Source organism: Pseudorca crassidens, chromosome 7, assembly GCF_039906515.1.
Source record: "Pseudorca crassidens isolate mPseCra1 chromosome 7, mPseCra1.hap1, whole genome shotgun sequence".
In the NCBI taxonomy this organism is placed as follows: domain Eukaryota; kingdom Metazoa; phylum Chordata; class Mammalia; order Artiodactyla; family Delphinidae; genus Pseudorca; species Pseudorca crassidens.
The window spans coordinates 104,651,517-104,679,339 of NC_090302.1; the positions used below are offsets into that span (position 1 = coordinate 104,651,517).

General features: G+C 48.6%; 1 protein-coding gene across 6 annotated transcripts; it reads right to left on the reverse strand.

The window, feature by feature from the left end:
- Positions 1–2,167: 2,167 nt before the first annotated feature.
- Positions 2,168–21,503, reverse strand: STMN4 (stathmin 4). Of its 6 annotated transcripts, none has more exons than XM_067745209.1 (8): positions 21,349–21,503; positions 9,802–9,880; positions 8,582–8,677; positions 7,865–7,945; positions 7,232–7,440; positions 6,225–6,416; positions 5,490–5,543; positions 2,168–3,173 (listed from the first exon to the last, which is right to left on the reverse strand). In XM_067745209.1, exons 2-7 carry the CDS (start codon positions 9,812–9,814, stop codon positions 5,523–5,525), a joined length of 612 nt encoding a protein of 203 aa, XP_067601310.1. In that variant the 5' UTR covers positions 9,815–9,880; positions 21,349–21,503; the 3' UTR covers positions 2,168–3,173; positions 5,490–5,522. The 6 variants fall into 6 exon arrangements, with proteins under 6 accessions (XP_067601310.1, XP_067601308.1, XP_067601307.1 ...); XM_067745207.1 differs by lacking the exon at positions 5,490–5,543 and adding an exon at positions 17,587–17,714 and having other exon boundaries at positions 21,349–21,471; XM_067745206.1 differs by lacking the exon at positions 5,490–5,543 and having other exon boundaries at positions 21,349–21,501.
- Between the last annotated feature and the right edge of the window lie 6,320 nt (positions 21,504–27,823).

The following is a 27,823-nucleotide window of genomic DNA, read 5'->3' on the forward strand; positions in this document are numbered from 1 at the left end:
ATCAACCACCTTTATTCCTTGATGTGTGCAATTGATAGTGTTTTCTGAGTCCTATATACAGTGCTTCAGTAAAATTCAATACAAAGGAAGCTTCAAGACAAGTACCCTGGCCTTTCTTTCAACCAGATTACTGCCTCTAATCCCATCCTCTACAGACATGCTGGAGCAACCATTGCCTGGGACCCAAAGATTAATAAAACTAGTTTCTGTTTTCAAGGAATTTCAAGTCTAACATCTGAGAAAGATAGGTAAATATAATCATACAGTAATCAAAACATCTAAGAGGTACAGAAGTATTGGCAGAGTCAGGGAACTTAATATCTAAACTGAGTTTAAAAGGATGCATAGGAATTAATTCAACCAGGCAGGGAAGAGCAACTTAAGCAAGGGAACCTAAATGTGCAAACAATGGAGGTGTGGATCAACAGGGTTTATCAGGGAATGAATGGGAAGTGCAGCAGTTTGGTGAAAGAGGGTGGTGGGAATGGACCTTCCTCTTGACCTTGGGTATTCCAATGAAAAGATGAAGAAGCTGGTGGGATACATTTGTGGGACTAGACCCTTGAGGTCACTCTTGTCTCCTTTTACTCAGAAGCAGACAGTTCTTTTTTTTAAATTTTTTTTTATTAATTAGTTTATTTATTTTTGGCTGCATTGGGTCTTCGTTGCTGCACGTGGGCTTTCTCTAGTTGCGGTGAGCAGGGGCTACTCTTTGTTACGGTGTGCAGGTTTCTCATTGCGGTGGCTTCTCTTGTTGCAGAGCATGGGCTCTAAGCACACGGCTTCAGTAGTTGTGGCACATGGGTCCAGTAGTTGTGGCTCGCAGCTCTAGAGCGCAGGCTCCGTAGTTGTGGCGCACGGGCTTAGTTGCTCTGCGGCATGTGGGATCTTCCCTCAGCAGGGCTCGAACCTGTGTCCCCTGCATTGGCGGGCGGATTCTTAACCACTGCGCCACCAGGGAAGTCCCCAGAAGCAGACAGTTCCTGATGGTATGGTCACAGCCTCTCACTTTCTCAAGCACAGCAGGTTTCCGAAGCCCCTGGGGTTACAGCTTTGGGCTCCTTATTCATTCTAGGGCAGTGACTTTCCAAAGGTTTGACTGCAACTTCTAGTAATAAATACATCTTCTTTTCCCACTTAGGTTGTTATATAATATTGAGCAAAGAATTTGAAAAAGAATAGATAACATGTATATGTATAACTGAATCACTTTGCTGTACACCTGAAACTAACATGACATTGTTAATCAACTGTACTCCAATATAAAATAAAAAGTTAAAAAAAATACATCTTATGCTATGACCTGGAACTTACATACAAATATAAAATTGAAATACAATTTCCATAAAACAATATCTCCATTACTGCCTGGAATCACTTTGATATGTTATTTTCTATTTCCGTTTCCATTTAAATTCTCTTCTGTTCCTATTTTTAAAAACTTAAATTTGGGTGGCACACACTAAGTTGATTTCACAATCCAATGAGTTACAACTCGCAGTCTGAGGAACACTGTCCTAAGACATATCCTAGTTCGAGAGTGTTGAGAAGCAGCACAGTGCAGGAGCTAAGAACTTGGACTCTGGAAGCAAAACACCAGAATTGACATCTTTGTTCTCTCACTTACAACCTGTGTGGCCTTGGGCAAGTTACTTAACCTTTCTAAGCCTCAGCTGCCTTGTCTGCAAAATGGGATAATAGAGTTGTTGTGAGGATTAAGTGAGTATATATATATATATATATATATATATATATATATATATATATACTGACTCAGAAAATTGTCAGGCATCTAGTAAATGTTGCCTATGTGTTAGCTGCCACCACCATCATCATCATCATCATCATCATCTCTGATCCCTCCTGTTATCCTATTCTAAAATGAAGCTAAATTGCAGTACCACTAGTGGGGGCAGAGGGGATAGCAATACCAAACGATTTATTTACAAAGCTGTACAAAACTACAGTGTGAGGGGCAGGGTGGGGAGGTGCCCTGGGATCCTGTTCACACAGGCTGCCCCCACCCCACTCCTGTTTGCAGGGATAGGAGGAGGGAGACTCCTTTCCCAGCCGTGGTTTGGCGTTCTGGATAAAGGGATGACTGCTGGATCTGAAATGATCCCCTTTGCTTTCCCCTAACAAACGTTTTATTTCCTCACTAGCTCGCTGTTTGTGACCACCTAGCATCCCACACCCCTAAAGTGAGGACTTCCTTCTTACTCTGCATCTTGGGGACCACATTAGAATGTCAGTCCATGCAAAGGGAAATTGGATTTGTTTTCTTACCAATTCAGTGCACTCAGTCCAACACGGGGCAGCCCACAAGCGGGGGATGGGGGGCGTGGGGCAGGGTGGTAAAAGGAAGGCTGGCGTGTTTCCACCCTCCTCACCCAGCACCTCAGATACTCTGATGGTCCAACTAAGGAATAAAAGGGGCATCTGGCACCTGATGGGCAGAAACCAAATTCAAGAACATTCTATCAATTACACAAAGGACAAATTCAAGAAATAAAAAACCGGAGACTTGGAGTAAATGTTTCATTATTGGTCATGATGATCAAAAGATGATGGTTAAAACACACACACACACACACACACACACGCACGCGCGCACACACACACACACACACACACACACACATTCTCAAACATCCCCCCAGCCGCAGGACCCCACCCCCACCCCCTGCTGGCATCTCTGGCCACGCCCTGCAGCCCTCGCTCCACCCAGGACTCCGCCCTTCAGTCGGAATTCTACCGCCTGATTTTAACTTCCCTCAAGGCGGTGCCCGGATGCTCACTGTGAGGAAAAGCTGAGGACTTGCCCTGGGCTGGGTAGCAAATGCCCACGAGTCCTCCTCTATCTCCCTTTCCAAACCTCGCTCCTTTTCTCCCCTCTCCCACCCCATCATTGTTCCCCTGAAACAAATAGGATGGCTTCACAGGTCAATTCTTAACACGTACAAACACCAAAAGCAGAGGAAACGCCCCTGGCCACCCCCCTCCCCCCAAACCCCAGTGCTGGGAGAGCAGCCAGCGGCGGGCGAGGCTGCCTCGGGAACTGCGGAGCCGCTGGAGCTGTCCGGCCGTTCTGGAAACTTCTTTGCCTCTGGGCTTTACCGGGAGGCCTCCTCCTTCAGCTCCTTGTTTTTCCGCACCTCCTCCGCGTGCTTGTCCTGGGAAGGAAGGGAGGGAAAAGGACAGGTCACACGGGCTTCCCCAGGATAAAGGGAGGCCGAGGGGCAGGAGAGCCAAAGCAAAGAGTGTGGCCACCACTGGCCACCACAGGAAGTGACGAGCAGGGTCTGCAAAGGCGTCCTGAGAAGGGGCAGAAGGTCGCAGGTGAACGAGCCTGCTGGTGGGGCCCCTGGATGCTCGTTGACTAGACACAGCCTCCCTGGGGGAACCCACCTGGCAGGGACCACCAGTCTCCACCGCCCTTACCTGGCCGTCTGGGGGCTGCACTGATTACACTGCTTGACTTAATGGAAGGAGTAGCTCCACGTAGCTTGTGCCAGAAGAGCAGGTAGAGCTCACTGCAGGCGGCCCCTGCACACAGGCAGCTGGACTGCCCTGTGTTTCCTGTCCATCTCCTTCGTGAGGGTTGTCTTAAGCCCCCTGACGAAAGGTGAGGGCGTGTAAAGTATAAATCGACTGAAGAACTTCTGGAAATGTCCAGCTCCACAAAGTGGCTTTTTTGTAAGTGTGGTAAAAGAATCCTCTTTTGTGCGCCAGCATCATCAAACCAAATGATAGGATCTGACTTCAAACGCCCATCAGCTGTGTGTCTTTGACCAGCTCACTTCACCCGTCAGGCTCAGTTCTCTGGTATTATAAGGGAGGGGCATGGATGGGAAGCTCTTTTACCTCTAGAATTCTGTGATTTTAGTGTTCACTTCTAGGGCTTATCTTGGTCTACCTTACATCCCTGCTTATGGTGAAGACGTCTGGGTCCTCCTTGTGGGCAGGGAGCACGCCTTTTCCTCTTTGTATCTCTCAGTTCCTCATATGGTACCTTGTGCACGGTAGGTGCTCAGTAAATCCTCTCTCTGCCAGAACCCGGCATCCACCCAGATATCATCACATCCAGGTATGGATCCGCCTGGGGGAGACCCACTGAGGCAGCCCAGGGTCCCAGGATGTACCTTAAACTACAGATCTGTCCCTGGAGAGGCCCTAGAACTTTCCACGTCCCTGGGGAAAATGTGGGGAGTGGTACGTCTAGCAGTGGTTCTCAACCTTGCTGTTCGTCAGCATGACCTGAGAAACTTGTTAAACTGAGGTCCTCAGGCACCATCCCTAGAGAGCCGGGATTGGTAGGTCTGGAGTAGGGTCCAGGTATCTGTAGTTTTAAACTTTACACCAAGTGAGTCTGGTGCGGATGGCCAGTGATTCACACAAGTACTGACAAAGAGACATCGTTATAGGTGTCCCTGGCCTGGGGCAGAGCACACACCTGTCTCTCATCCCACCTCCTGTCTTCATCGTTGGGCAAAGGTGAAGAGTGGTCAAGATTCCAGAGGAGTGATGCTCACGCAGATGTCTGCTCTGACATCTTGCTTCTTTAAGGCTTATCTCACTTCCAAAGCGCTTCCTCCAGACTGTGGACCTTCCCCATCTCTCCAGCTCAGAATCTACATCTATTCCCAAGTGAGCTCACTGAACAGAACCCTAGGTTTCTAGACTCCCTTTCCTTGGCCTCCAGTGGCTCCCTGTCTGCCAAAAGGCCGGCAGGATGATTTTGGGCTGGTCTCCCTGAAACAAGCATTGAAAGAGCCACCTGGGACTTCCCTGGTGGTCGAGTGGTTAAGATTCCGTGCTTCCAATGCAGGGACTGCGGCTTTGATACCTGGCCGGGTAACTAAGATCCCACATGCCACATGGCATGGCCAAATTTAAAAAAAAAGAAAGAAGGAAAGAAAGAAAGAGCCACCTGGCCTCATATCCAAAGAACTGGGCTGTAGTCCCAGCTCCACTGCTTAGTGGCTGTGTGACCCTGGACAAGTCATTTGACCTTCTCTAACATGGTTTCCTCATCAGTAAAATAAGGATAACACCCATCCTGCTTACCTCATTGTGAGGATAGGGGTATGATGAAATAAAAGTGTTTTGCAGTTTTTCAAATGCCATATCATGGCTCTAGCCTCAATATTTCCCTTGGGTTTAGCCTAAGAACCCATGCCCCATCCTATCCCAATCCCTAAGTTTTTTTTTTTTTTCCTGCAAGAGTTTGCTCCTACCCATCCCTCAATAACTGGGGAAGCCTGAAATCAGACCCGGAACACTTCCCTCCCATGTGATACTTGATGGAGGCCTTGCTGCCCCTAGAAGGATGGAGAAAGAGAGCGGAGGACCTGCCACATGCTGGCCAGCTGCAGGGTCTACACAACATCCAAATCCCCTGTGAAGAAACCAGGTCTTTCTAGTAGCTTTGCCAAGGGCCTGAGACTCTAGGTGGTTGGGCAGAAAGGAGCGGGGACCACGCAGCTCACCATGGGACGAGGCCACCGATCGGGTCCCGGGAGTCACCGCGCAGCAGGCGGCGCCTGGAAATAAAACACAGAGCTGGAGCTCTCCCAGGAGCCGCAGGAGAAACTGGGGCAGCCTTGGGACTCAGGAAACGAGGCCAGCATGTTCTCAGCAGAACGGGCTGTTATTCCACTGACACGTGGGACCAACCCCAGTCTCTCACGTTTCTCATCTTCAGGCGACACCATTTGGTTTATTGACAAGAGGCAGAATATTGGAAAGACCAGTGACTCACTCAGTCCATACCAAGAGATTTGGAGAGGATTGTGTTTCCTGCTCAGTGGGCAACTCAGCGCATCATGCCCTTGGCTTAGAGCCAAGAGCTCAAGTCAGCATCTTTCATTAAGTCAAATCGGTCCATTCAAGGATGAAGCCAGGAATGTATAACTGCTCGTTCATCCCTACTCCCCTGCGTTAGGCAGGCTTTCTCTAGAAGATAAGAGGTCTGATCTCCCTCAGACAATAAGAAACTTCAGTTGTGTAGCTGGGCAGCATGTCACCCAAGGAACTCCAAAGCTCGGTTCATTTCTCTTGCCTGTGACTTCCCCAGTCATCCCTTGGAACTCTCTAAGGATCCAGCCTAACAGAATTCTCGCCTGAGGCTGCCTGCTCCCTGAAATGGTCTGCGTGTCCATTATACTTGCCGTGGAAGGAGGAACAGGTCCCAAGAGTCTCCTCTCTGATCCAAGACCACTTACCTTCTCTTGCAGCCGTTCCAACATGGCGGCAAGGTGGGCCTCCCGGTTCTCCTTGTTGGACTCCATCTTCTGAGCCAGTTTTTCCTTTGCCATCTTGATGAAGTTGTTGTTTTCCTCAATGGCTTTTTGGATCACCTCCCGCTCATGTTCTCGCTTCTCTGCCAGGTGCTTCAGAAGCTCAGCTTCCTGGTACTAGTGGAGCATGGAGGGAGAGAGAGGCCCTTGAAGGTGAGCATGCCAGGGTGTGTTTTTAGCATCATGACTTAAGAGCTCCACGCTCAGAACACACGCCTCCCTGAGCCTGGTTGCCTGGCCCATTGGCAAGAAGCAAGGACACTTCCTGGATTCTCCCACTGGACCCTCGGTCCTCTTTTTCATTCATTCACAAATATGGAGTGACCAGATACTAAGTAGCAGGCACTATTCCAGCAACTTGGGAAAGAAAACAGTCTACTAGAGACAAGAATGTATAAATAACTCTAACCCAGGCTAGAATGCGACATATGCCTTGAGAGAGAGAAAAGAAGTGCTATAGGAATTCAAGGGTGGTAATTTTCAGCTTCAAATATGAAGGAAAGCTTACGCAGAAATGGCATAAGAGTTGGACCATAAGAATCCGTAGAAAGCGAGGAAGGCACGCCAAGGGGTGAAGGTATACCATGCCATGACCTTCTTCCCCCTCCCCCAATTAAGGACCCCTTTCCTTAATTGTCTAGCCTTTCCCTAAATCCTTAGTGTTGGTCAATGTCTTACCTTGTCACGATAAGGTCCCCTCTGGGAGTTACGTAATTCAGTGACTTATCCCCCTAACCAAACTCCTAGAGACCTGGGGCTTTTCCTTCTTTGTTTCCCTCAATGGTGTCTCATTCTCTGCGCGGTACCTGGAAGAGCTGCCTAAATACCTATAGGTTGGTGGTGACCTGACCCCCAGCTCAGAGCCACCGCCTGTCTTCCTCAACATCTTCCCCCTCATGCTCAGACAGAGGGGAAAAAGGGACCGCACCGACCTTCCTTCGCTCCTCAGCCGCTTCCAGTTTCTTCTGGATTTCTTCCAGCGATGGGTCTCGCCTCCGGGGGAGGGAGGCATTGAACTCGGGCACCCCATCAAAGGAGGGTGGCTTCAGGATGACTTCAAAGGACTGGCCAGAGGTGCATTTGTTCAGCTCGATGACTTCCATGTCGGAAATTACACACCAGTTCAGGTCCACCGTGTCTGCTACAGAGAGCAGAAAAGGGGCTGCTCACCCCCTGAAGACCATATGGGCCCCCCCTAAAGCATGCACACATGCACACATACATGGGAGGTCTGAGGTCCCCAAGGCAGACCAATGACCAGGGTTCTGGGTCTGTCCTACACATGGCACCGAACGTCGCTGGGCCCTGATGGGGCTGAAGGAGTTGGTGGCCACAGGAAGGTCTCAGACTCTGCGAGCAGGGGCCCCAGGATAAGGGATTTCTAGTAATGGCTGTAGCAACTGGCTTTGCTTCTGCTTCTGACAAGGTTCCTCCGGTGGCTGAGCTCTTGCTTGTATTGGCACACACTGAGGCGTTTACTTACCACCCACCTCCCATCCACTCCTCGCCCCGCTACCGATCCGATGGCTCGGCCTTCGGACACCTCTCCCCTTGCCCCGTCCTACCCTGCTCTCTTCTTTCTCTCCAGTCAGTACTGTCTCTCCGCTGGCTTTCATCTTTTCTCCTACACTCTCTCCCACACCAGCCTAAACAGAAAAAACAATCTCAGGTGACCCAAGCACTCCCACCTGTCATTTCCAGACCAAACCCATCCTTTCCTTTGAAGCCCCAGGAAGCTAGAGGTGACCTATGCCCTGACCACCACCTCCAATCAGGACGTGGCCATTCAGTGCTCCCTGCCAGTGTCCTGGGACCTGTCACAGGGCTCAGGTGGCATAGCGATCCCAGAGCCTCCTTGGGCGGCTGAAGAGCGGAAGTCCCTTGCCACATCTGGACCTGCTCAGAGCATTCTCGACCCTTCACTGAGGAGACCTGTGGGCGGCTGTCCCCCTTCTAGGCTAGGTGTCCCCGAGGGCAGACCCCCTGTCTACTCGGCCTCTGCGTCCTCCACAGCACATGAACAAAAGCTGACATCGAGGGCATTCTGCAGAGGGTCTGTCTCAGACCCCCAGCTGCTGTCTGGTCCCCCAGGCCGCAGCCCCACGCCCACCTTCGCGTGGGACTTAGACCCTCAGAATCAGCTGTGGCGTTTACTGGCTCTGGGAAAGAGAGTGCGATGTAGGGGGGAGATTTTCAGGAAACTGCGGTGGAGGTGCTGGCCTCCTGGATGCAAGCTACAGGAAGCTTCCGTCTTTACTCTTCCGACTGTGACCCTCACGTACCTTCATATTTATAGGATGAATTATTCAGGGGGTCTGCCAGGAAACAGGAGCAGAACAAGGACACCAGCGGGAGTTCCTTCATCTTCTCTTTGTAGGCTGTGGAAACACCCGACAGGTGAAGAGGGCGACCCCCTTCCTAGACTTAGAAGCCAGCACCCAGGCAAGTGAGGGTGCCTGAGCAGCAGGGGGGTCACCGAGCTCCACAGAGGCACCCAAACCCCCCAAATCCACCCCTTGGTTGGAGACCCAGCCCATGTTGCCCTGAGCAGCTCTGTTCAGGATCCCTGTGTGTGATTCGGACCCACTTCCGTCCACCTGCGCCTCCCAGGGCACCCAGAGACCCCCATCCTCTCTCCAGCACGTCATGTCGCTTTGTGGTACTGAAGGCAAAATGCCTGCAGGTATGGACCCCAAGCACCAGTGCCCTCGCCCCGCCGGCACCCTGGACCTCAATTTCTACGTCCCCGTACGCGCCCGGGATATTCTGTGCCTTTTGCTCCAGGACGGAGGAGACCCACACTCCATTCTCAGAGTACTTGACAGTGCTTCCCTGAAGGTAAAGAAGGCCACTGCCATCCCTGTGGTCCTGCCTCTCCCTGGGTGACAAGGTCAGGCTGTGAGCTTTCCCTGACCGTCCCAGTGCAGTGGTCAAAGCCAGTGAGGTTGGTGTCCATGAGGGCTGGAGGGGTCTCCCAGTGTTTGGGGAGGATTTGGAAACTGCGAGGTCATGAGTTAGAGCTGATAACTGTTGGGTTTTTTTTTTTTGCCACGTCGCACAGCTTGTGGGGTCTTAGTTTCCTGGCTAGGGATCGAACCCAGGCCCTCAGCAGTGCAAGCGCCGAGTCTTAGCCACCGGACCACCAGGGAATTCTCTAGAGTTGATTTGTTGGGTCCAGTCCAACCCACCTCCTCTGGGCCCCTCCCCCATCCCTACTGTCCTGAGCTCTCCCCTGATTTCCTTTTACAAATTAAAAACAGGATTAACTGCAAAAATAATACATGGGCATTGTAAAGACTTTTTTAAAAACAAGTGCAGATGAGTAAAAGGAAGAAGAGCTCAGCTGTGATCCCCCCCCTCATCCAGAGATAACCTCTTTTAACCCTTAGGTGTATTTCCTGTCAGCCTTTTATCTCTTCTATGCACATATAAGTACATCTATGCGTGTACAGAAGTACCCTATGCTGTAGTGCCCCATTACGTAAACGGTTTTTGTACCTACCCGCGAGGGTCATGTTTTCTGGAATGTGAGAGGTGAGTCCTAGTGAAAGTCAGGGTAGGTCTGCCACCAGCTCAGGACACTGTCACAAATCCGAAAAGCAGATCGTTTTAGCTGACAGGTTATTCGCATAAGGAAGGTCTTTACACAACTGGGGAGGAAATCCCAGGAGGTACGTCATCCGCCCCCACCTCCAGGCTGACTCTCCCTTCCCCAAACACCGACCCCCCTCTTCCACGTCACTCAGTCAAGTTCAGTTTCCAAGCACTGAACTTGGAAAATTTCATAATTGAGAAGTTTATCGTTTCATAATTGGTTTCCCAATCGCAAGACCCCCTGAGACTCAAACATGGGTTTCCCCAAACTGAACGTATCAATGCATGTTGATCTGTCTCCCCGTGCAGCTCAGTGGTCTGGTCCGAAGGAAAGGTTAAGGTGAGAAACAAACCCTAAGTCAGAATCGCCTGGGAGGTATTTGCCAAATAACTCTGTGTCCTGAATTCCTCCCTACACCCAGCCCGGACCTTCCTGCCCAGAGCATTCTGACATTGGACAGAGGATGTCAAGATACCTCTTCAGTTCCCCCTCGCTCTCTTGCCCCCTGCCTGCTCCGAACCAGTGTTCTAAGCACTGCTTGACCCCCTTTAAGACAACCCTGGAGTATGAGAATAAACAAATACTAAGGAATAATGTAATCATTATGGGATTCGTGCCGAGATGGAAATCCGCATTCGGGATTACTGTGGGAGCTCAGAGACAGGGCTCCAGACTCAGCACAAGGCCTGGGGAGCTAGGAAGGGCCCCCTGATGTTACCAGCCCTGGAACTGCTGAATGATGAGTCGAAATGAAGCAGGAGACGGCAGGGAGGGCGTTCTGCTGGGGAACAGCACGTGCAAGTCAGGCTGAGAAAGCCCGGCGTCTATGGGGTCTCAAGCTGGTTGATGCCGGACCAGAAAGCGTGAAGGAGGCGAAACAGGAGAGGCAGGGAGGGAGCAGATTGGGGAGTGTCTGGGGGGACAGGAGGTGACAGGAATCTCCTGAAAGCTACTATCTGATGGAGTGAGGAATAGCCAGCAGTGAGTGGCCGTCATAGGGACCACTTGATCCTTGGCCGCCGCAATGGTTCATTTTTGTGTCAACTCGACTGGGCTGAGAGATGCCCAGATAGCTGGTCAGCATCATCCTTGGGTGTGTCTGTGAGGTTGTCTCTGGAAGAGATGAACGTTTGCGTGACAGACTGAGTAAAGAAGGTGACCCTCCCCAATGTGGGTGGGCATCACCCAATCCATTGAGGGAGTAGAACAAAAAGGCAGAGAAAGGGAGAATTTTCCCTGTCTGCTTGAGCTGGGACGTCTGTCTTCTCCTGACCTCAGGCACGGGAGCTCCTGGCCCTGTGGCCTTCAGACTTGGACTAGATTTACACCACGGGCCTTCCTGGGCCTCCAGCTTGCAGCCAGCTCTGATGGTGAGACTTCTCAGCCTCCGTAATTGCATGAGCCAATCCTTCATAATAAATCTCTTTCTATGTGTATCCTATTGGTCCATCTCTCTGGAGAACCCTGACAAACACAGCCACTCTCAGTGGTCGCTGTGCCGGCAGAGGGTGGCATGAGCCCACAGTTTCCCTGCCTGCCGCGCCATGAGCCAGAGGGACCCTGAGACCAACTGAGAAGCCCTTTCCCTGCTTACTGAGGTGTTTTCCCTCTGGGGACCAGGGTCTGTCCTGGCTGGGGATGGGCAGGGGAGCGGATGGGGGCAGCAGGCTCAGCTCTGGCTGTGGGGCTGGGCCAGTGTGGAGTCAGACAGACTTCATCTCTCTCGTAGATGTTACTGGTTACTTCACATGTCTAGCCTTGCTCGCCCCATCTTAATTCTGCACAGAGTTGTACAAATTAAATGAGAAAAGCGTCCAGCAAAAGGGAACGTTTCATAAATATTAGTTCCTTTTCCCCTGCTTTTTACAACAAGGACGCTACCGGGTACCACACACCTGCTTCCGAGGCCTCACCAGCCCTGCAGGTAAGGACTGTGGTCCCCATTTGCAGGTGAGGAAACGGAGGCTCAGAGGGTTTGTGTGGCTTGCTCAGGGTCACGCAGCTAAAAAGTGCAAGTGCAGAGATTCGAAACCAGGTCAGCTGACCTTGAAGGGCTCTGTTCCCTGCAGCATCTCTGTGTTCTTCTCCTTGTGCTTTGGAGCCAGAGGCCCCTGTCGTGCCCCTCCCGATGCAGCACAATGGGCCCTCTCTCCTCGGAGTCAAGTTGATCCTGGCAGTACCAGCGAGTCCCCAAACAGGGATGCGGGCTAAGTGCCTGGATACGACAGTCCTGGTCATGAGCTCTGTTCCACACCATCTCCCATTCATGTCCAGGCTGATTGATGGGGTGACTGGCAGAGGGAGTGAGCCGTTGCCAGGAGAAGGCATGGCCTTGGACCTTAACCTGGGTAATGAATCAGACGTGGGGGTCCAAATAGGAAAGAGGAGGCAGAGAAGGCACCCTGAGAAAGAAGGGGGACTGAGCTGGGCTTTTTCTGTAGGCGTGGGTATCTGGAGTCAGGGACCTCACCCTTTGGCTTGAGCTGGAAATGATAATTAAGACCCTACACTCATGGAGCACTTTACTGATTACAGTTCTGGTCGCCTACATTATCCCAGTTGATCTTTGCAGGAGGCTGGTCTGGGCTGTTAAGACAGGCATCATCAGCTTTGCTTTTCATAAAGAACCTGGGGCTCAGAGATGTTAAGACTCTTAGCTAAGGTCACACAGCTAGCTGGTGTAGAGCTGGCTGTAGGATCCAGGTCTTCTGACTTATAAGCTCTTCTCTTGTGGCCAGTGGAAGGACTGGATGCTAACTGCTGTCTCCTCCATGGTCCTGGGGACTCGGGGAAAAACAGTCTAGCCTCAGGATATGATTGAATGAAAAATATGTATTAAGTGCTCTCTACACGTCAATGGAAGATGTTATGCTAGGAGTTTTAGGTGTAGGAGGAATCAAGTAGAGAGCACAGGTCAGAGAGACAGAGAAAGAAGATGGGGCTGGGAAGAGGAGACATCCTAAAGATGGGCAGAGGGGACTTCCCTGGCGGCCCAGTGGTTAAGACTCCACGCTTCCAATGCAGGGGGCATTGATTTGATCCCTGGTTGGCGAACTAAGATCTCACAGGCCGTGCAGTGTGACCAAAAAATAAGGTTAAATAAATTAAAAAAAAAAAAAAGAAGATTAAAAAAAAAAAAAAGATGAGCAGAGGTATGCATGCCCAAGGGATTTGCAACTGAGATCTCTCAGCTTCACAGGGCTGGAAGCTGCATCATTAAGCATGTGTATTTACAGAGCATCTACTATGTGACAAATGATTTCACTTTTTCATCATGACCTTGTGATGTAGGAATTACTATCCCTGTTTTATACAGATGCGAATTGTGGCTCAGAGAGGCTAAGTGGCATTTCTAGGGTCACTCAGTGTAATGGGTTGAATGGTGTCCCCCAGTAAGGTATGTCCACATCCTAATCCCTGCAATTTGGGAATGTGACTTTCTTTGGAAAGGGTCTTTGCAGATTTAAGTCAGTTAAGGATCTCAAGATGAGATCATTCTGTATTATCTGGGTGGCACCTCAATCCAATGACAAGTGTCCTTCTAAGAAACATGCAGGGGAGGGGCTTCCCTGGTGGCGCAGTGGTTGAGAGTCCGCCTGCCTATGCAGGGGCCCGGGTTCGTGCCCCGGTCCGGGGAGATCCCACATGCCGCGGAGCGGCTGGGCCCGTGAGCCGTGGCCGCTGAGCCTGCGCGTCCGGAGCCTGTGCTCCGCAACGGGAGAGACCATAACAGTGAGAGGCCCGTGTACCGCAAAAAAAAAAAAAAAAGAAAAAAAAGAAAGAAAGAAACATTCAGGGGAGAGATACACAGAGAGAAGAAGACCATGTAAAGATGGAGACAGAGGTTGGAGTGAAGCAGCCACAAGCCAAGGAATGCCTGGAACACTGGAAGCTGGCAGAAGCAGGAAGGACCCTCCCCTAGAGCTTTTGGGGGAATGAGGCCCTGCTGACACCTTCATTTTTGGACTTCTGGGCACCAGAACTTCGGGAGAAGGATTTGTTGTTGATTGAAGCCTTTAAGTTTGTGATAATTTGTTACAGCGGCCGCAGGAAACTAATACACTCAATAAGTGACAGAGCCAGGGTTCAAATCCATGATTCGTTCACTGCATCTCAGCTCCCAGTGCTCACCGCAACAGTGAGAGGCCCGTGTACCGCAAAAAAAAAAAAAAAAAGGAAGAGAGGAAATGGTGATGCCGAGGATCATCTCAACAATAATAGCTATCACTGCTTGTGGCCAGTGGCTGACAGAGAAGAGCATCCAGCTCTCAGATGCCACGTGGCCTTTTACCGTGTGCATGCCTGGCCGGAGGCATCTCTGACCGCCCACACGACCCAAGTGAGCAAGCATTTTATTTGTCACTGCCAACACTGCCCAGATAATGCCATCAGGATGTGTCACATCTCATGTGGACTGTTTTTGAGAGAAAATAAGCTAATGCACATCTAAATGGTTTGAATGGAGTGGACCTTGGCAAGAGTGTTCAGAGACAGTAAAAGAACTCTGGTACAGAGTCAGGTTGTGGAAGCGCTGAGTTCTGACCCACGTGCTTTAGCCCCAAGCAGGACAGGAAGCTGGCTCTTTAGGTTCATGCCAATTATCAGTCTTTTTAAAAGTCCTGTTGAAATTATAATATTCACCGGAAGTAAGCTGCACGAGCTACTTAAATGTCATAGAATCCTATCCATACATATCGTGTCCATACAGTAACCTGGTTATTTCGCCCTGATTGGCAGCCTTATGTCTTCTTTGGGTTTTCAAAAAGAAAAGGAGATAAATTATTTTTTCATGATTGTGGTTTTCATCCCTTCCACAATATTTATTGAATATTTAATTCTGTGCCAAGCCCTCCGCTAGTTCCTAAAATAACCACAGGGGTTTTCAATAATGAAAGAATGACATGGGTCCCCTGGGTGGGAATTTGGAGCCTCTGGAAGTTTCTGCTAGCCTTTGGCAATTCTCTGGCAGTAACAAGGACCATGTTCTACGGGGAGAAAGAGTAGATTTTAGAGCACAGGCCAAGAAGGGACTATTGAGATTCACAGACGGACACTGGGCAAAGCAGAATATAGTCATCCCTCCGGATCCACGGGGGATCTGTTCCAGGACCCCCACGGATACCAGAATCTATGGACGCTCAAGTCCCAGGCGTGGTACAGTCGGCCCTCCATGTCCGTGGATGTGGAACCTTCAGATACTGAGGGTTGACCGTCATTTGGCATTAACTGACCTTGGGAAACTGTGCTTGTCTGATCACCGCCCCGCTCCCCCCACCATTAGGTTTGCTTCCGAGGCCTCAAAGGGAAGAAATGGTGGGAGCCCCAGACAGTCCCTAACACGCTGAGAAATGCAGCTTCGTCTCCTAGAAGTGGTGTTTCCAGGAAATAAGGAGGTGTCACCTGTTGGCAAGTGCAGAGCTCTGGTGGCCTAAGTCTGAGGAGCCCCTCCTAATTGTAGGCAAGCCAGAGGAAGGAAATTAAGTCTGCAAAATGGACAACCCCAAATAATCCACAGTGATGGTACTTTCTGGGCTAATTTTATTTTCCATTCAATAGATGCAGAAGAGTCAATATAGTAGAAGTAAAAGTCAGGGGCACGGGCTTCTGTGCAAGGTTGCTGGATGGAGTGCGAGGGACTGGAACCCAGCTCTGTGTGAGGTCCTGGGGTCAAAGCACTTGGAAGCATCAACATATAGAACACGTCCCTGTAATCTAACTCCTAGTCACAACAGGAATATTTTGTAGTGCTTTACAGTTTACTAGGCACTTTCAAGTGCATATATATATTCATCTATTCCTTTTATCTATAATGTTTTAATTACAAACATATTAATATCATATTTCAGAACATCTATGTGACAGAGAAAAGGAAACAAATCCCTGTCATCTTACTGCTTTTTGGTATTGGCATTTCCTTCTAGTTTTCTTTTTATGTCTATTATTTTTACATAGTTGTAATCTGGGCATATATATTTTATCATTTCTTTCTCTCCAAATCCTATCAAACAGATACTAATATACCCATTTTACAGATGATCAATTCAGGTAGGTGACTTGATTTGCTTAAAGTTGTATAAGTAGAAAATGATAAAGATGGGATTTCAACCAGAGTCTTCTTATATCAAAGTTCCATGGTACTTCTTCAGACACAAGGCCAAGTGTAAATGTAAGCAAGATGAATGATTGCCTGGGGCATGTGGCTGAAGGACGCACGAAGGCTTTCCTGTGCCAGATGGGCCTCCCAACCATGGGTGGCCCAGTCTCACCATTAAGCACTCTTTTGTGTCAGGCATTGCCTCAGAAAGTCCCTGTTAAAATGCACACACATGACCTACCAAGTGTAGTAAGTTAAATCATTTTCACATCAGCAGAGAACAAGCAATAGATTTGTGAACATTTCCAGGGGTCAAGCTCTCTGCCCATAAGTGGGAGGAGCCATGGAGATCTTTAGCGTTTCCGGTTCACACCCTTTTTCAGAGGGCCCAAGAGGTCCAGTGTCATTCCCAAGGTTAAGCAGAAGGAGCAAAGCCTTGTTTCTGGCCCAACATTTAGCTATCTTAATGCAAGACCCTTCTCTTTCACAATATTACTCTTATTTCTTTGTTCTTTCATTCTTCTCCAGTGCTTTGTAAATTTTACATCTTGCTTTTATCTTTAAGTTAAAATCATTTATGTCTACAGGCAGACCTTGGAGACATAGCGAGTTCAGTTCCAGACCACCACAGCAAAGCGAATGTCGCAATAAAACAAGTCACATGACTTTTTTGGTTTCCCGGTGCATATAAAAGTTATGTTTACACTATCCTGTAGTCTATTAAATGTGCAATAGCATTATGTCTAAAAAATACTTATTGTTAAATAATAATTATCCATCATCTGACAACACAGGGTTGCCACAAACGTTCAGTGTGTAAAAAAAAAGCAATATCTCTGAAGCACAATAAAGTGAGGTATGCATGTAAATTTCATTACATGAAGAATAAAACAGTATCTAATAATTTTCTTTATGAGATAAGAGTTTTAGCATACTTCTGCTTCCTTTCCCTACAAACATGATTTTGTCACAATGACTTGGATTTTCAGTTCTGGAGTATCATTATTGATTTCTTTCTTGCATTATTCATTCAACAAATATTTATGAAGAACCTACTATATGCACTAGGCGAGGTACTAAGGAGAAATACAATGATGAATTTAATAGATCTATTCCCCAGCCTCAAGATATTTGACATTTGCTTTCAGCTTTATGAACGTGTTGATTATAATGAGACAATGACTAAATTCTAGTGTTTTCTTTCTTGGTGATCATTATCAATAGCCTGTCTTTTTTGTACTTGAGTTCTTTAATTTGATAAAACTTTTTGATTAGCTAGACTACTTCTGAAGTAGTTTTTTTTCCAGGAGGGACTCATGGAATCTTTGTTGAGTCCATACATATCTGGTTTCGTGGCAGGTTTAGGAAACAGACAGACCTGTCCTGGGATCTATAGCCCAGCTGTGTTTGGGCCATCAGCAGACCGAGTCTATCCACCTATTTCCACATACTCAGTCTGAACCTTGCTCCCTACCTGGTCTGGATTTCTGGGCACTGACACCCAAATGATCCACTGTTAACTCTGCACTCTGCCCATCCCCCTCCCCGCCAGGTCTTTTACCCCCGAGTCTGCGCTCAGCTCTTTTCTCTGTACTCACATTCACTGGTTTGTTCTCTGAACTCTCAGGTTGCCTGTGTCCTGTCATAAATTAGGCCACCCTGCCAGATGCCTGCCCCTTCTGTTCTGTCCTCTTGCCTCTCACCACCCACCGTGGACAGCAGGACCCTGAGAGAGTAGACACACAATGATCAGTCTGGATTGATGGAAAAGGCCAGCGAGCTTTGCTGGGGAAACAAGATAGGTGTGTGTGAGAAGGCAGGGGTGGTGTACCTTTATCTGTGTGTCTCCCTGTCTTCCTCTTGGGACCAGAAATGTAAAACGCTGAAAAATGCTTTTTAAAATGTCAGGGGAGATTTTTTTTTCCTTTGGTCCTTACACTTCCCCAAAGAAAAGCAGAAAAAGTAAACTTTTCCAAGACTATCACATCTCTAAATATAGCAAGTTCTAATTTAATAAGCAAATTAGATTATACATGATGTATGTTTATTTCTCAAGCCAAAATAAAAGGGGAGGGGGGTAGGATGGGGAAGGAGAGAGTTTGGTTCCCTACACGGCATTATAAAAATTACATATTGCATGTTTTAGAATTTTCCTCCAAATTTCTATCCTCCTTCCCACCCCACCCCCCAAACTGTCTACCTACTCATGATTTCAAAATCTCTGGGAATTCTGGATCTCCAAATGATACTCTCCAGGTAAGTAGGAAATAATACGGAGATATCAAGGGGGTCTGGAGAGAGGATCTTAGGGGTTCAGGAAAAATGAAGCCTTTCTTTGGTTATGCTCTTGATTTTTAAGATATCCAATTGTTTAAAATCAGGAACACAAAAGATCTGAATTTTCCCATTCGACATGGTTGGTTTCATGTAGACAGTCTCGCTTTAGCTCTCTCTCACCCTCCTTCTTTGCCATGTCCTTGTTTCCTGTTCCACGACCTCGCTCTCTGCATCTCAGTTTATGGCTTGATTGCTCTATTTTAAATCTTGTCAGTCAGCCTGCTTCCGTCCCACAGGGAAAATGTGGTTAAAGCGGCCTCATTGTATGAGAGAAGGCAGCTAATCTCCCTTCGCCCTAGGATTTCTATGATTGAGCCACAATGAGATATACATAAGGAAGCAAGAAATGCAAAGACACTCCCGCTACCGCACCAGCCATAACATGTCTGTCCAACAATCTGCTCAAGAGGGACGGTATTAGACCAGGCTTCTCTGACTTTGATGGGTCCTTTAGAACAAAGTCTCTCCTTAAAGAGACACAGTGTTCCATTTAAAACAACACTTGGACTCTGGGCACTTATTTTATACATGGGACACTTGTGAACAAAACAGTTCTCCTTGTAAGAAGTTCACAGTCTATGACATGGATGAACCTTGAGGACATTCAGCTAAGTGAAATGAGCCAGTCACAAAAAGACAAACACTATGATTCCACTTATATGAGGGACCTAGAGTAGTCAGATTCATAGACAGAAAGTAGAATGGGGGTAGCCAGGGACTGCGGGGGTGAGTAGAATGGTGAGTTATTGTTTAGTGGGGGCAGAGTTTCAGTTTGGGAAAGTGAAAAAGTTCTGGAGATGAATGGTGGTGACGGTTGCACAACAATGTGAAGCACTTAATGTCACTGAACGATACACTTAAAAATGGCTAAACTGGTAAATTTCACATTATGTGTACTTTACCACAGTCAAAAATCTTTTTAAATTTTAAATGAACTTCACAGTCTAATAAGAGTTATCCATAGGCTTACAGTCTTATAGTTAGGAAAATTAGAGGTTACTTAGCTCAATGTCTCTCAATCCTTTTTCTTACTGAAATCCGCAATAAAGACCTACATTTTATATCATGATCCAATAGGTATATGTCATGATACTGACATATATATGCATATGTGTATATATATGTACCTACATATATATGCATACACCTATATATAGCTGAAATATAAACATAAATATATTCATATTTATTTCTAAATATAACACTTATTAACTATATTTATAAACATAATAATATTTATATTTAACATAGCTGAGAATATATAACTAAAAATGGTATAGGAAACATTACTATATGAGATGCATTTTGACTTTTTTCTTCTCTACTTTATCCCATTTTATCTAAAAAAAATACCAGTCACAACCCACAAAATTGATTTCACAATCCACTAACAGGTCTCAACCTGCAGTTTGAAAAACACTAATCCAGTCCAGTCTCCAACACAACACAGAAATCTCCTCTACAGCTACCCTGCTGGGTGGTCATCCAACTTCTGCTTGGACGCCTTCAGCGATGGGGAGCTCACTCCCTACAGTGCTCTGTGGCGGATCCATCCAGCAGTTGAGGATCCTTGCCCACTTCAAACCTGTTCCCCAAGCAGCCTAGGTGAAGCTGGGGATCCCAGAAGGGCCGGGACCTGCTGACAGGTGCTCTGGCTCTGGCAGCGATAAGTGGGCTTCAAGGAGGGGCGGAAGAATCGTTCCCAGTGGCAAGGTGAGGGTGTGATGCCAGCTGAGGAGAGGGGGTCTGGCTGACTCTAGAGGGTGGGTCAGGGTCTCCGGGCAACTCCAGCTCTGTTCTGTGGAGCTGTGGATCAGACCTTTCCCCTCTGCCCCCTCACGGCTGGCTCTAGCGCTAAGATTATCTCCTTATCTGAAAGATGATCTCATCCCCCCGCCCCCCCCACCCCGGCACCCTGACTCCCTGCCTGTGGGAGAGGCTTCCTCCCCCTAGAGGGAGCCTCAGCCTCAGTGGAGACAGATTCCTCCGCATCCCCTCTCAACCTCCCACCCACCCCGCAGGACTCCTGCAGGCCACCCTGCTGGCTGTCCCTCCCCCCTCTCCCCCCACTACTCCCTTGGTCTTGAGACACGGGGGTCCCTGCACAAGGTATTTCGACACGTGCTGCCTGGATATTTCTGAGCTACCCAAGAGGGTCCTGGAGACCTGCCCTTTTCAGGACAATGAGACTCCTTCACACCTGACCGTGCCTTCCAAGAGGAATAAAACAAAGGCAGCACCACCACGTGGGGACAGAGCTGGCCACTGGCTGTCAAATCCCTGGTTCCTGGGGATGAGGTGGGGACAATGCCTAAACTCCTGGCCAGGGCGGCGGGCTGAGCGCCAGGGGTGGGCGGCTGGGTCACAGGCAGGGACCAGGGTGTGGCAGGTGTGGGTTCCAGCAGTTCGCAGCAGTACAGCCAGCCATCCCTGCCCAGGTAGGACCAGGTTGACCTCAGGGTGGGGCGGAGCGAGAAGAGATGGTGATCTCATTGTACCCTTAGAACCAAGAGAAAAAAGTAACCCAGTGCAGACAGAGGGGAAAGCAAAGGATGATGCAAATGGGAAAAGGAGACAGAACAGCTGTGACTGAGAAAGGCAACGTAAACCACAGGGCAGCTTCCAGCTTGAAAGCGCTCTGGTGGGCCTGAGCCGCTCCGGGGAAAGCCAGACTCTGAACAAAACCTTTCTGCCTCAGCAACAAAACGTTTTTATGCAGAAAGAACTCACAGTGGACATCCGATCTGAAAGAAACGCTGGCGATTCCCACCCATCCTCTGTCCCCTGAGCTCCAGAATAGAAGAAACACCTGGAGCCCACCCTCGCCCCTCTGCCAGGCACCATCCTTTTCACCTCGCCCCGTTTCCACCAGAATTTGACAAAGTTTAATTGAGTGAAACCGAAAGGCAACACAATAGATGCCAGACTCCTTGCTTCTCCTCTCTGCAGCTGCTGGGTTGTTTTTGTTTTTGTTTTCTTTTGTCTGAAAAGCCTCAAATAATTTGCATTCTATTTCTACTTACCTGCAGTCCAGTTAGAAGTGAGCTGCTCCCTTCTTCACTCCCTCAATTAGTGGTACCCTGGGCTTCTCTCCACATCAGCACCACTGCTCAGCTCTTGCCATGACATCACCTCCAAGCTCCGTGATTGGCCAACAGTGGGTTGCTTGGCAATTGGACAGTCTCCTCTGGCGGAGCAGGGATTGCCTGAGTGAGTAACTCTTAGCAGGCCGGGGAGTAGAAGATGATGTCAGACAAATAGCTTGCTTTCTGTGGTGCCTCTGGAGCTGGTGAACCAGAGGGTGAGGGTGGGGATGAAGAAAGAAAGAGGGAGTGGTACGGGAAGGTGAGGGTGAGAGCCCAGCTTGCAAACCGAGCTGCCCAGTGAAGAAAGAGCACCTAGACAGAGGGAATGATGAAAGATTTCCAGATTCTTTAGCTTTTTTGGATCTGGGGGTGGGAGAATATGGAATCTAGAGGAGAAATCAGAAAGAACAGATGAACCCTAAATATAGCTCCCTGGAGGGCTTGGTGTCTGCTTCTAGCTCTGTCAGAAGGGCTGGTGGGTTTGAACAGTGAATCAGAAGGGAAGGAGGGGCTGCAAGTACCCCGGGCCCTGGAGCTGGTGTGGGCATGGCACGGGGGTCCCAGGAGAACAATGCTTCCTTCTCGTCACCTGGCTGGCACATGGCCCACACATTTGCTGTGGCCACTTGGCCAGCACTGGTGGGTCCTCACAGCCCACTTCGCCCACCTGCACCTTCCAGAGGAAGGGAGACCATGACTGAAGCTCAAAGTCATCACCACCCTGGTGATTCCTAAATGAGATGGAACCCTACAGGGAGGTGACGGGTCATCCCTGGTGGCTTCAGCAAACGGGGGCAGGGAGCCCAGGACACAAACCTCTCAGCCTGCCCACCCTCAGCCAGTTGGCCGGAAGTGGCAGAGTGAGGCAGTTAGGGGCGCAGAGGTCTATGGAGCGCTGCAGACACTGCTCCCCATCAAAGCCTTCTTAAGGAAGCCCTGCGTCCCCCCACCTCCACGGCAGGAACAGCCAGCCACCTGGCCACCAACCAGCCTCGCCTCCCCGCTTTTTTGCGGGGGGTGATTTTTGTTATTGTGGTAAAATACACATAACATAAAATTTACCATTTCGACCATTTTTTAAAATAAATTTATTTATGACTGTGTTGGGTCTTCATTGCTGCGTGCGGGCTTTCTCTAGTTGCGGCGAGCAAGGGCTACTCTTCGTTGCAGTGCGCGGGCCTCTCGTTGTGGTGACTTCTCTTGTTGTGGAGCACGGGCTCTAGGCACGGGGGCTTCAGTAGTTGTGGCATGCGGGCTCCGTAGTTGTGGCTCCCGGGCTCTAGAGCCCAGGCTCAGTAGTTGTGGCGCACGGGCTTAGTTGCTCCACGGCATGTGGGATCTTCCTGGACCAGGGCTCGAACCTGTGTCCCCTGCATTGGCAGGCGGACTCTCAACCGCTGCGCCACCAGGGAAATCCCATTTCACATTTTTAAGTGTGCCGTTCAGTGGTATTAAGTACATTCACAATGCTGTGCTACCATCACCCTGCCCCCCATCTTAGGAATTTTTTCATCTTCCCGAACTGAAACTCCGTCTCCATTAAACACTAACTCCCCTTTCCCTCTCCTCACAACCTCCAGTAAGCTCTAATCTATTTTTTGTCTCAGTGAATCTGCCTATTCCAGCAAACTCATTACCTCATGTATTACCTCATGTAGGTGGAATCATACAGTATTTGTCCTTTTGTGTCTGGCTTGCTTCACTCAGCAGAATGTCCTCAAGGTCCATCCACCTTGTAGCCTGGGTCCAAATTCCATGCCCTCACCCTTTTAAAGGAGGGTTTGTTCAACCGCCATCAATTTCACCGACCCTCACCTTCTACCACCACAGCCCTGCTGACTGAGGACGCACATCATGACAAAAAGTTAACCTCGAATTCAGCCCATGTTTTGAAATTATTTTTTCTAACTACAAGAGCACCAATGAGCGTTTATCTACACGTCGCAGGTCCTGCATGTATAAGACATGGATGTGTTGATTCTGCAGGTGAGCTGGGGAAGAGGCAGGTTCTCGAGATCTGGAGCTGACCCCCGGGCTGTACCCCACAGCTGGGACTCACTGGTTGGCATCTTGTGCCCACTGCCCCTGTGTTGTCCTCCAGGAGGTCCCATGTGGACATGTATCACCAAGCCCCCCACTTCACTTCAGGAGGGGAGACCTTTCATTAGGCTGCTCCGCTCTGGCCAACCACACTGGGAGTGGCCAGAATAACGAACGCCCCCCGACAGCCTTTGGCATTTGTAAAGCTCATCGCCACTGGTTCTATCTTGTAATCATAGATAGAACCAGCAGTGCTGCAAGAGCAGCAGAAGAGACCCATCTTCTGTTTGAACATCATGCTTACCTACCGTGCATGCCACACGCCACTAGCCCATCACCCTCGGGCCCCACACTGGCCCATCTCAGAGGGAATCAGGAGTGCCTAGGGATACCTAAAAGGTTTCCTCAACAGGCGGGGACAACAGAGGCCACATTGCATACCTGGATGGGATCGGGTTTCCAAGCCAACCTGAACCCTGTGGTTGCCTCTGCAGTCAAGGGAGCTTCTCTCCCCTCCCCCAGTCTCTTTCTTCTTCCCTCCCAGCCCTGAGAAGTCTGGAACTCCACAAATCTGTTGGCTCTGGAAAGTGAGGGGAGGGGGGAGGAGGCAGTGAGTTGCCATGGTGATGGCAGCCAGTGAGCGGTCCTCCGCTGCTGGGGAAGCTGAGTGCTCTGTGAGTCCCCCTGACTGACTGATAAGAGGGTGGGGCTGGGACAAGGGGGTGGGGGACAGGTCGTCACGACCTGCGAGCAGAGACCAAGATGGGGGACAGAAAGGGGGAGGGCTGCCCATTTCTAGAATTAGCTAGTTACGATCTGAGTACTAAGATGTGATGGGATATATAAATATATTTACAATGATGTGCTGCCATCCATCTCCAGAACGTTTCATCTTCCCAAACTGAACATTTGTGCCCATTAAACAAGAATTCCCCTTTCCCTCTCCTCACAACCCCTGGGGTAACATAATCCATAAATCTCACAACAGCCTTGTGAGAAAGGGACTCACAAAAAAGGACCCCATTTATAAAAGAAACAGAGTCAGGGGCTTCTCTGGTGGTGCAGTGCTTGAGAGTCCGCCTGCCGATGCAGGGGACACGGGTTCGTGCCCCGGTCCGGGAAGATCCCACGTGCCGCGGAGCGGCTGTGCCCGTGAGCCATGGCCGCTGAGCCTGCGCGTCCGGAGCCTGTGCTCCGCAATGGGAGAGGCCACAACGGTGAGAGGCCCGCGTACCGCGAAAAAAAAAAAAAAGAAAAGAAAAAAAAAAAGAAACAGAGTCAGATGGGAAAGGTAACTTGCAAACAGCCTAGCTGGCAAGTGGTGAGGCCTGGAGTTGAACTGGGGGGAGGGGGAGAGAAAAGAATATTGGGAAGAGGGAGAGTGGGTAGAACCACCCCTGGAACCTTACTGGAAGGGAGAGTCCCAGGGCTGCTCCCCTGACGTGGCATAAGGCAACATGGTGACGGAACAAAGAAAGAAACATGGTTTGTAAGAAAATGGACCAAGCATCAAGTCCAAAGGACAAAGGGTGAGGAGAGAAAAGAACAAGGTCAAAGCTGGGAGGCTCAGAGGGCTGGTGGGGGGGGGTGCCCAGGGAACAGATGGAGGGGAGGGAGGGTGGGCTGCGTGCACCTCACACCTCAGTGTCCAAAGCTGCTGTGAACTTCGCTGAGAAAGACGGGCAGGGCAGAGGATGTTCCTGGACCTGCTGGGTCTGCTGGGGGTTGGGACAGCTGATTGTGATCGAAACACAGCAGCTGGATATTGGTCAAAGTGACTTGGGTCCACGATGTGCAGATCTGCAGCTTCACTCTGCTGACACCACCCTCCACTCTGGCAATGCCTTGTGTGGCCACTCCCTGAATCCCATGTGCTGCCCGGCTGCGCCATGGGAACCCCATTCATTTGCCTCTTCCAAGGGTGAAACGTGACTGTCTAACATGTGGGAATGGGCTCTGCGTCCTCCTGTTGATTGGAAGTGTGGAAAGAAGCAGCAGCACAGATGATGGATCACCCAGAAGCCAGGTGCCCAAGGGCAATCCTGCTCAATGACTCACCAGTAACTCACACTGACAGCCCCGGGGCACAGAGGAGCGTGCCCAGTCCCCAAAGGGGCCGAGCCCATCACGGGGTGGTTCTACTGTTCGGCCAACTGTGCAGGCGTCTTGGGGACCCTGAACAAACTTCCCATCTCTTTCCAAACCTCAGGAAATACGGTCCCAACCTCATCCAGGAACTCAGAATATCTGATCACTGCTTGTGTATCTGCTTCACTCACACCAATGCGGGTTTTTAAAAACTATGTAATGGGGGAGGGTAGGAGGGAGGCTCAATAGGGAGGGGATACATGTATACATATAGCTGATTCACTTTGTTGTACAGTAGAAACTAACACAACATTGTAAAACAATTATAATCCAATAAAGACATTAAAAAATAAAACATAAAAAAAGAAACTATGTAATGTAAATGGGCATTTATTTTCTGCCTTTGTTTTAGGAGGAAACTAAAGTTTGGGCGATTTTTTTTTTTTGTAGAATGAGTTGAACTGAACATGGTCAGATATTTACTTAAAACAAATACAAAGGTGTGTACTATGTGATATGTTTTAACTGTGAGCACTGTTATTCCACTTGAAGAGTGGCTATCCTGACTTGTGTATCAGTGGCTTAGAATTTTTTCAATCAACTGGAACACAAATAAATGCAGCCAATTTGAATTTAGGCAATGCCAGAGCTGTTTGTTTATGCTGACAGTTATTTGTAAACTAAATTGTAACAGTGGGTAATGTTTAGAACAACAACATATGATGTTTGTAAACAATGAATATCCAGTGAGCTAAAAGCTGGGAGTCACTGAGACAATGCCTGACACAGTGTGTGCTCAGTAAACATTAGATGTTATTATGATTGTCACTAAATACAAAGTAGACTACCTATAAGTTTGCAAGTAACAACAGCCCATTTCAAACTTGTTAACAAAACAAGCTAATTTATATCAAAACTTGATAGTACTGGGATTGACATATATACACTAATATGTGTAAAATAGATAACTAGTAAGAACCTGCTATACAGCACAGGGAACTCCACTTCACTGTATAGTAGAAACTAACACAACATTGTAAAACAACTATACCCCAATAATAAAATAAACAAATAAATAAATTCAATTATAAAATACTAAAAATAAAAAGATGTTGGAGGAGATGCACCCTCATCCAAAACAAACAAACAAACAAACTTGATAGTAAACACACACACCCATCAGTTAGAAACGGGCAGGGCTTCCCTGGTGGCACAGTGGTTAAGAATCCGCCTGCCAATGCGGGGGTCACGGGTTCAATCCCTGGTCCAGGAAGATCCCACAAGCAGTGGAGCAACTAACCCTGTGCGCCACACCTACTGAGCCTGCGCTCTAGAGCCCGTGAGCCACAACTACTGAGGCCATGTGCCACATCTACTGAAGCCCACGCACCTAGAGCCCATGCTCCGCAACAAGAGAAGCCACCGCAATGAGAAGCCCATGCACCGCAACGAAGAGTAGCCCCCGCTCGCCACAACTAGAGAAAGCCCACGCACAGCAATGAAGACCCAATGCAGCCAAAAATAAATAAATAAAATAAATACATTTAAAAAAAAAGAAAATGGGCAAAAGATATGAAGAGACATTTCATCAATTAGGGCATGCAGACGACAAACATACCTGTGAAAAAATGTTCAACATTACTAGCAATAAAGGAAATAAAATTTAAGACCACCAGGAGATATCACTCTACACCTATTAGAGCAGGTAAAATTAAAAATGATGATACCAAGTGCTGGCAAGGATGCAGAGAAACTGGAACTCTCGTGCAGAGCTGCTGTGAACATAAAATGGTAAGTCACTCCAGAAAGTAGTCAGTTTCTTAAAAAAAACAAAACGTACGCTCACCATAATTGCACTCCTGGCATTATTCCCAGAGAAATGAATACAAGTTCACACGAAAACCTGTACACAAATGCTCACAGCAGCTTTATTTATAATAGCCCCAAACTGGATAAAACCAAAATGTCCCTCCCTGGGTGAATGGTTCAAAAAACCCTGATCCATCCGTGCCATGGGCTACTAGTCATCAATAACGTGAGTGGACTAGTGATACACACCCTAACCTGGACGGATCTCAAGGGATTTATGCTGAGGAAAAGAAGCCAGTCTCAGAAAGTCACAAACTGTGATTCCACTCATAGAATATTCTCAAAATAATGAAATTATAGAGATGAAAAACAGATTGGTAGTTGCTGGGGATTAGGAATGGTGGGAGGAGGGGTGACTATATCGAGGTAGCAGTAAGATCTTTATGGGATGCATAGTTCTGTATCTTGACTGCAG

Bases quoted from the DNA above. Each gene is read 5' to 3' on its own strand.
- STMN4 (XM_067745206.1), bottom strand. The intron at 7,946-8,581 runs GTACGTGAGGGT...TTTTCTGTTTAG, and splicing joins TTCATCCTATAAATATGAAG to GCTGGTGTGGGAGAGAGTGT. The intron at 3,174-6,224 runs GTAAGTGGTCTT...CTTCCTTCCCAG, and splicing joins TGGAACGGCTGCAAGAGAAG to GACAAGCACGCGGAGGAGGT.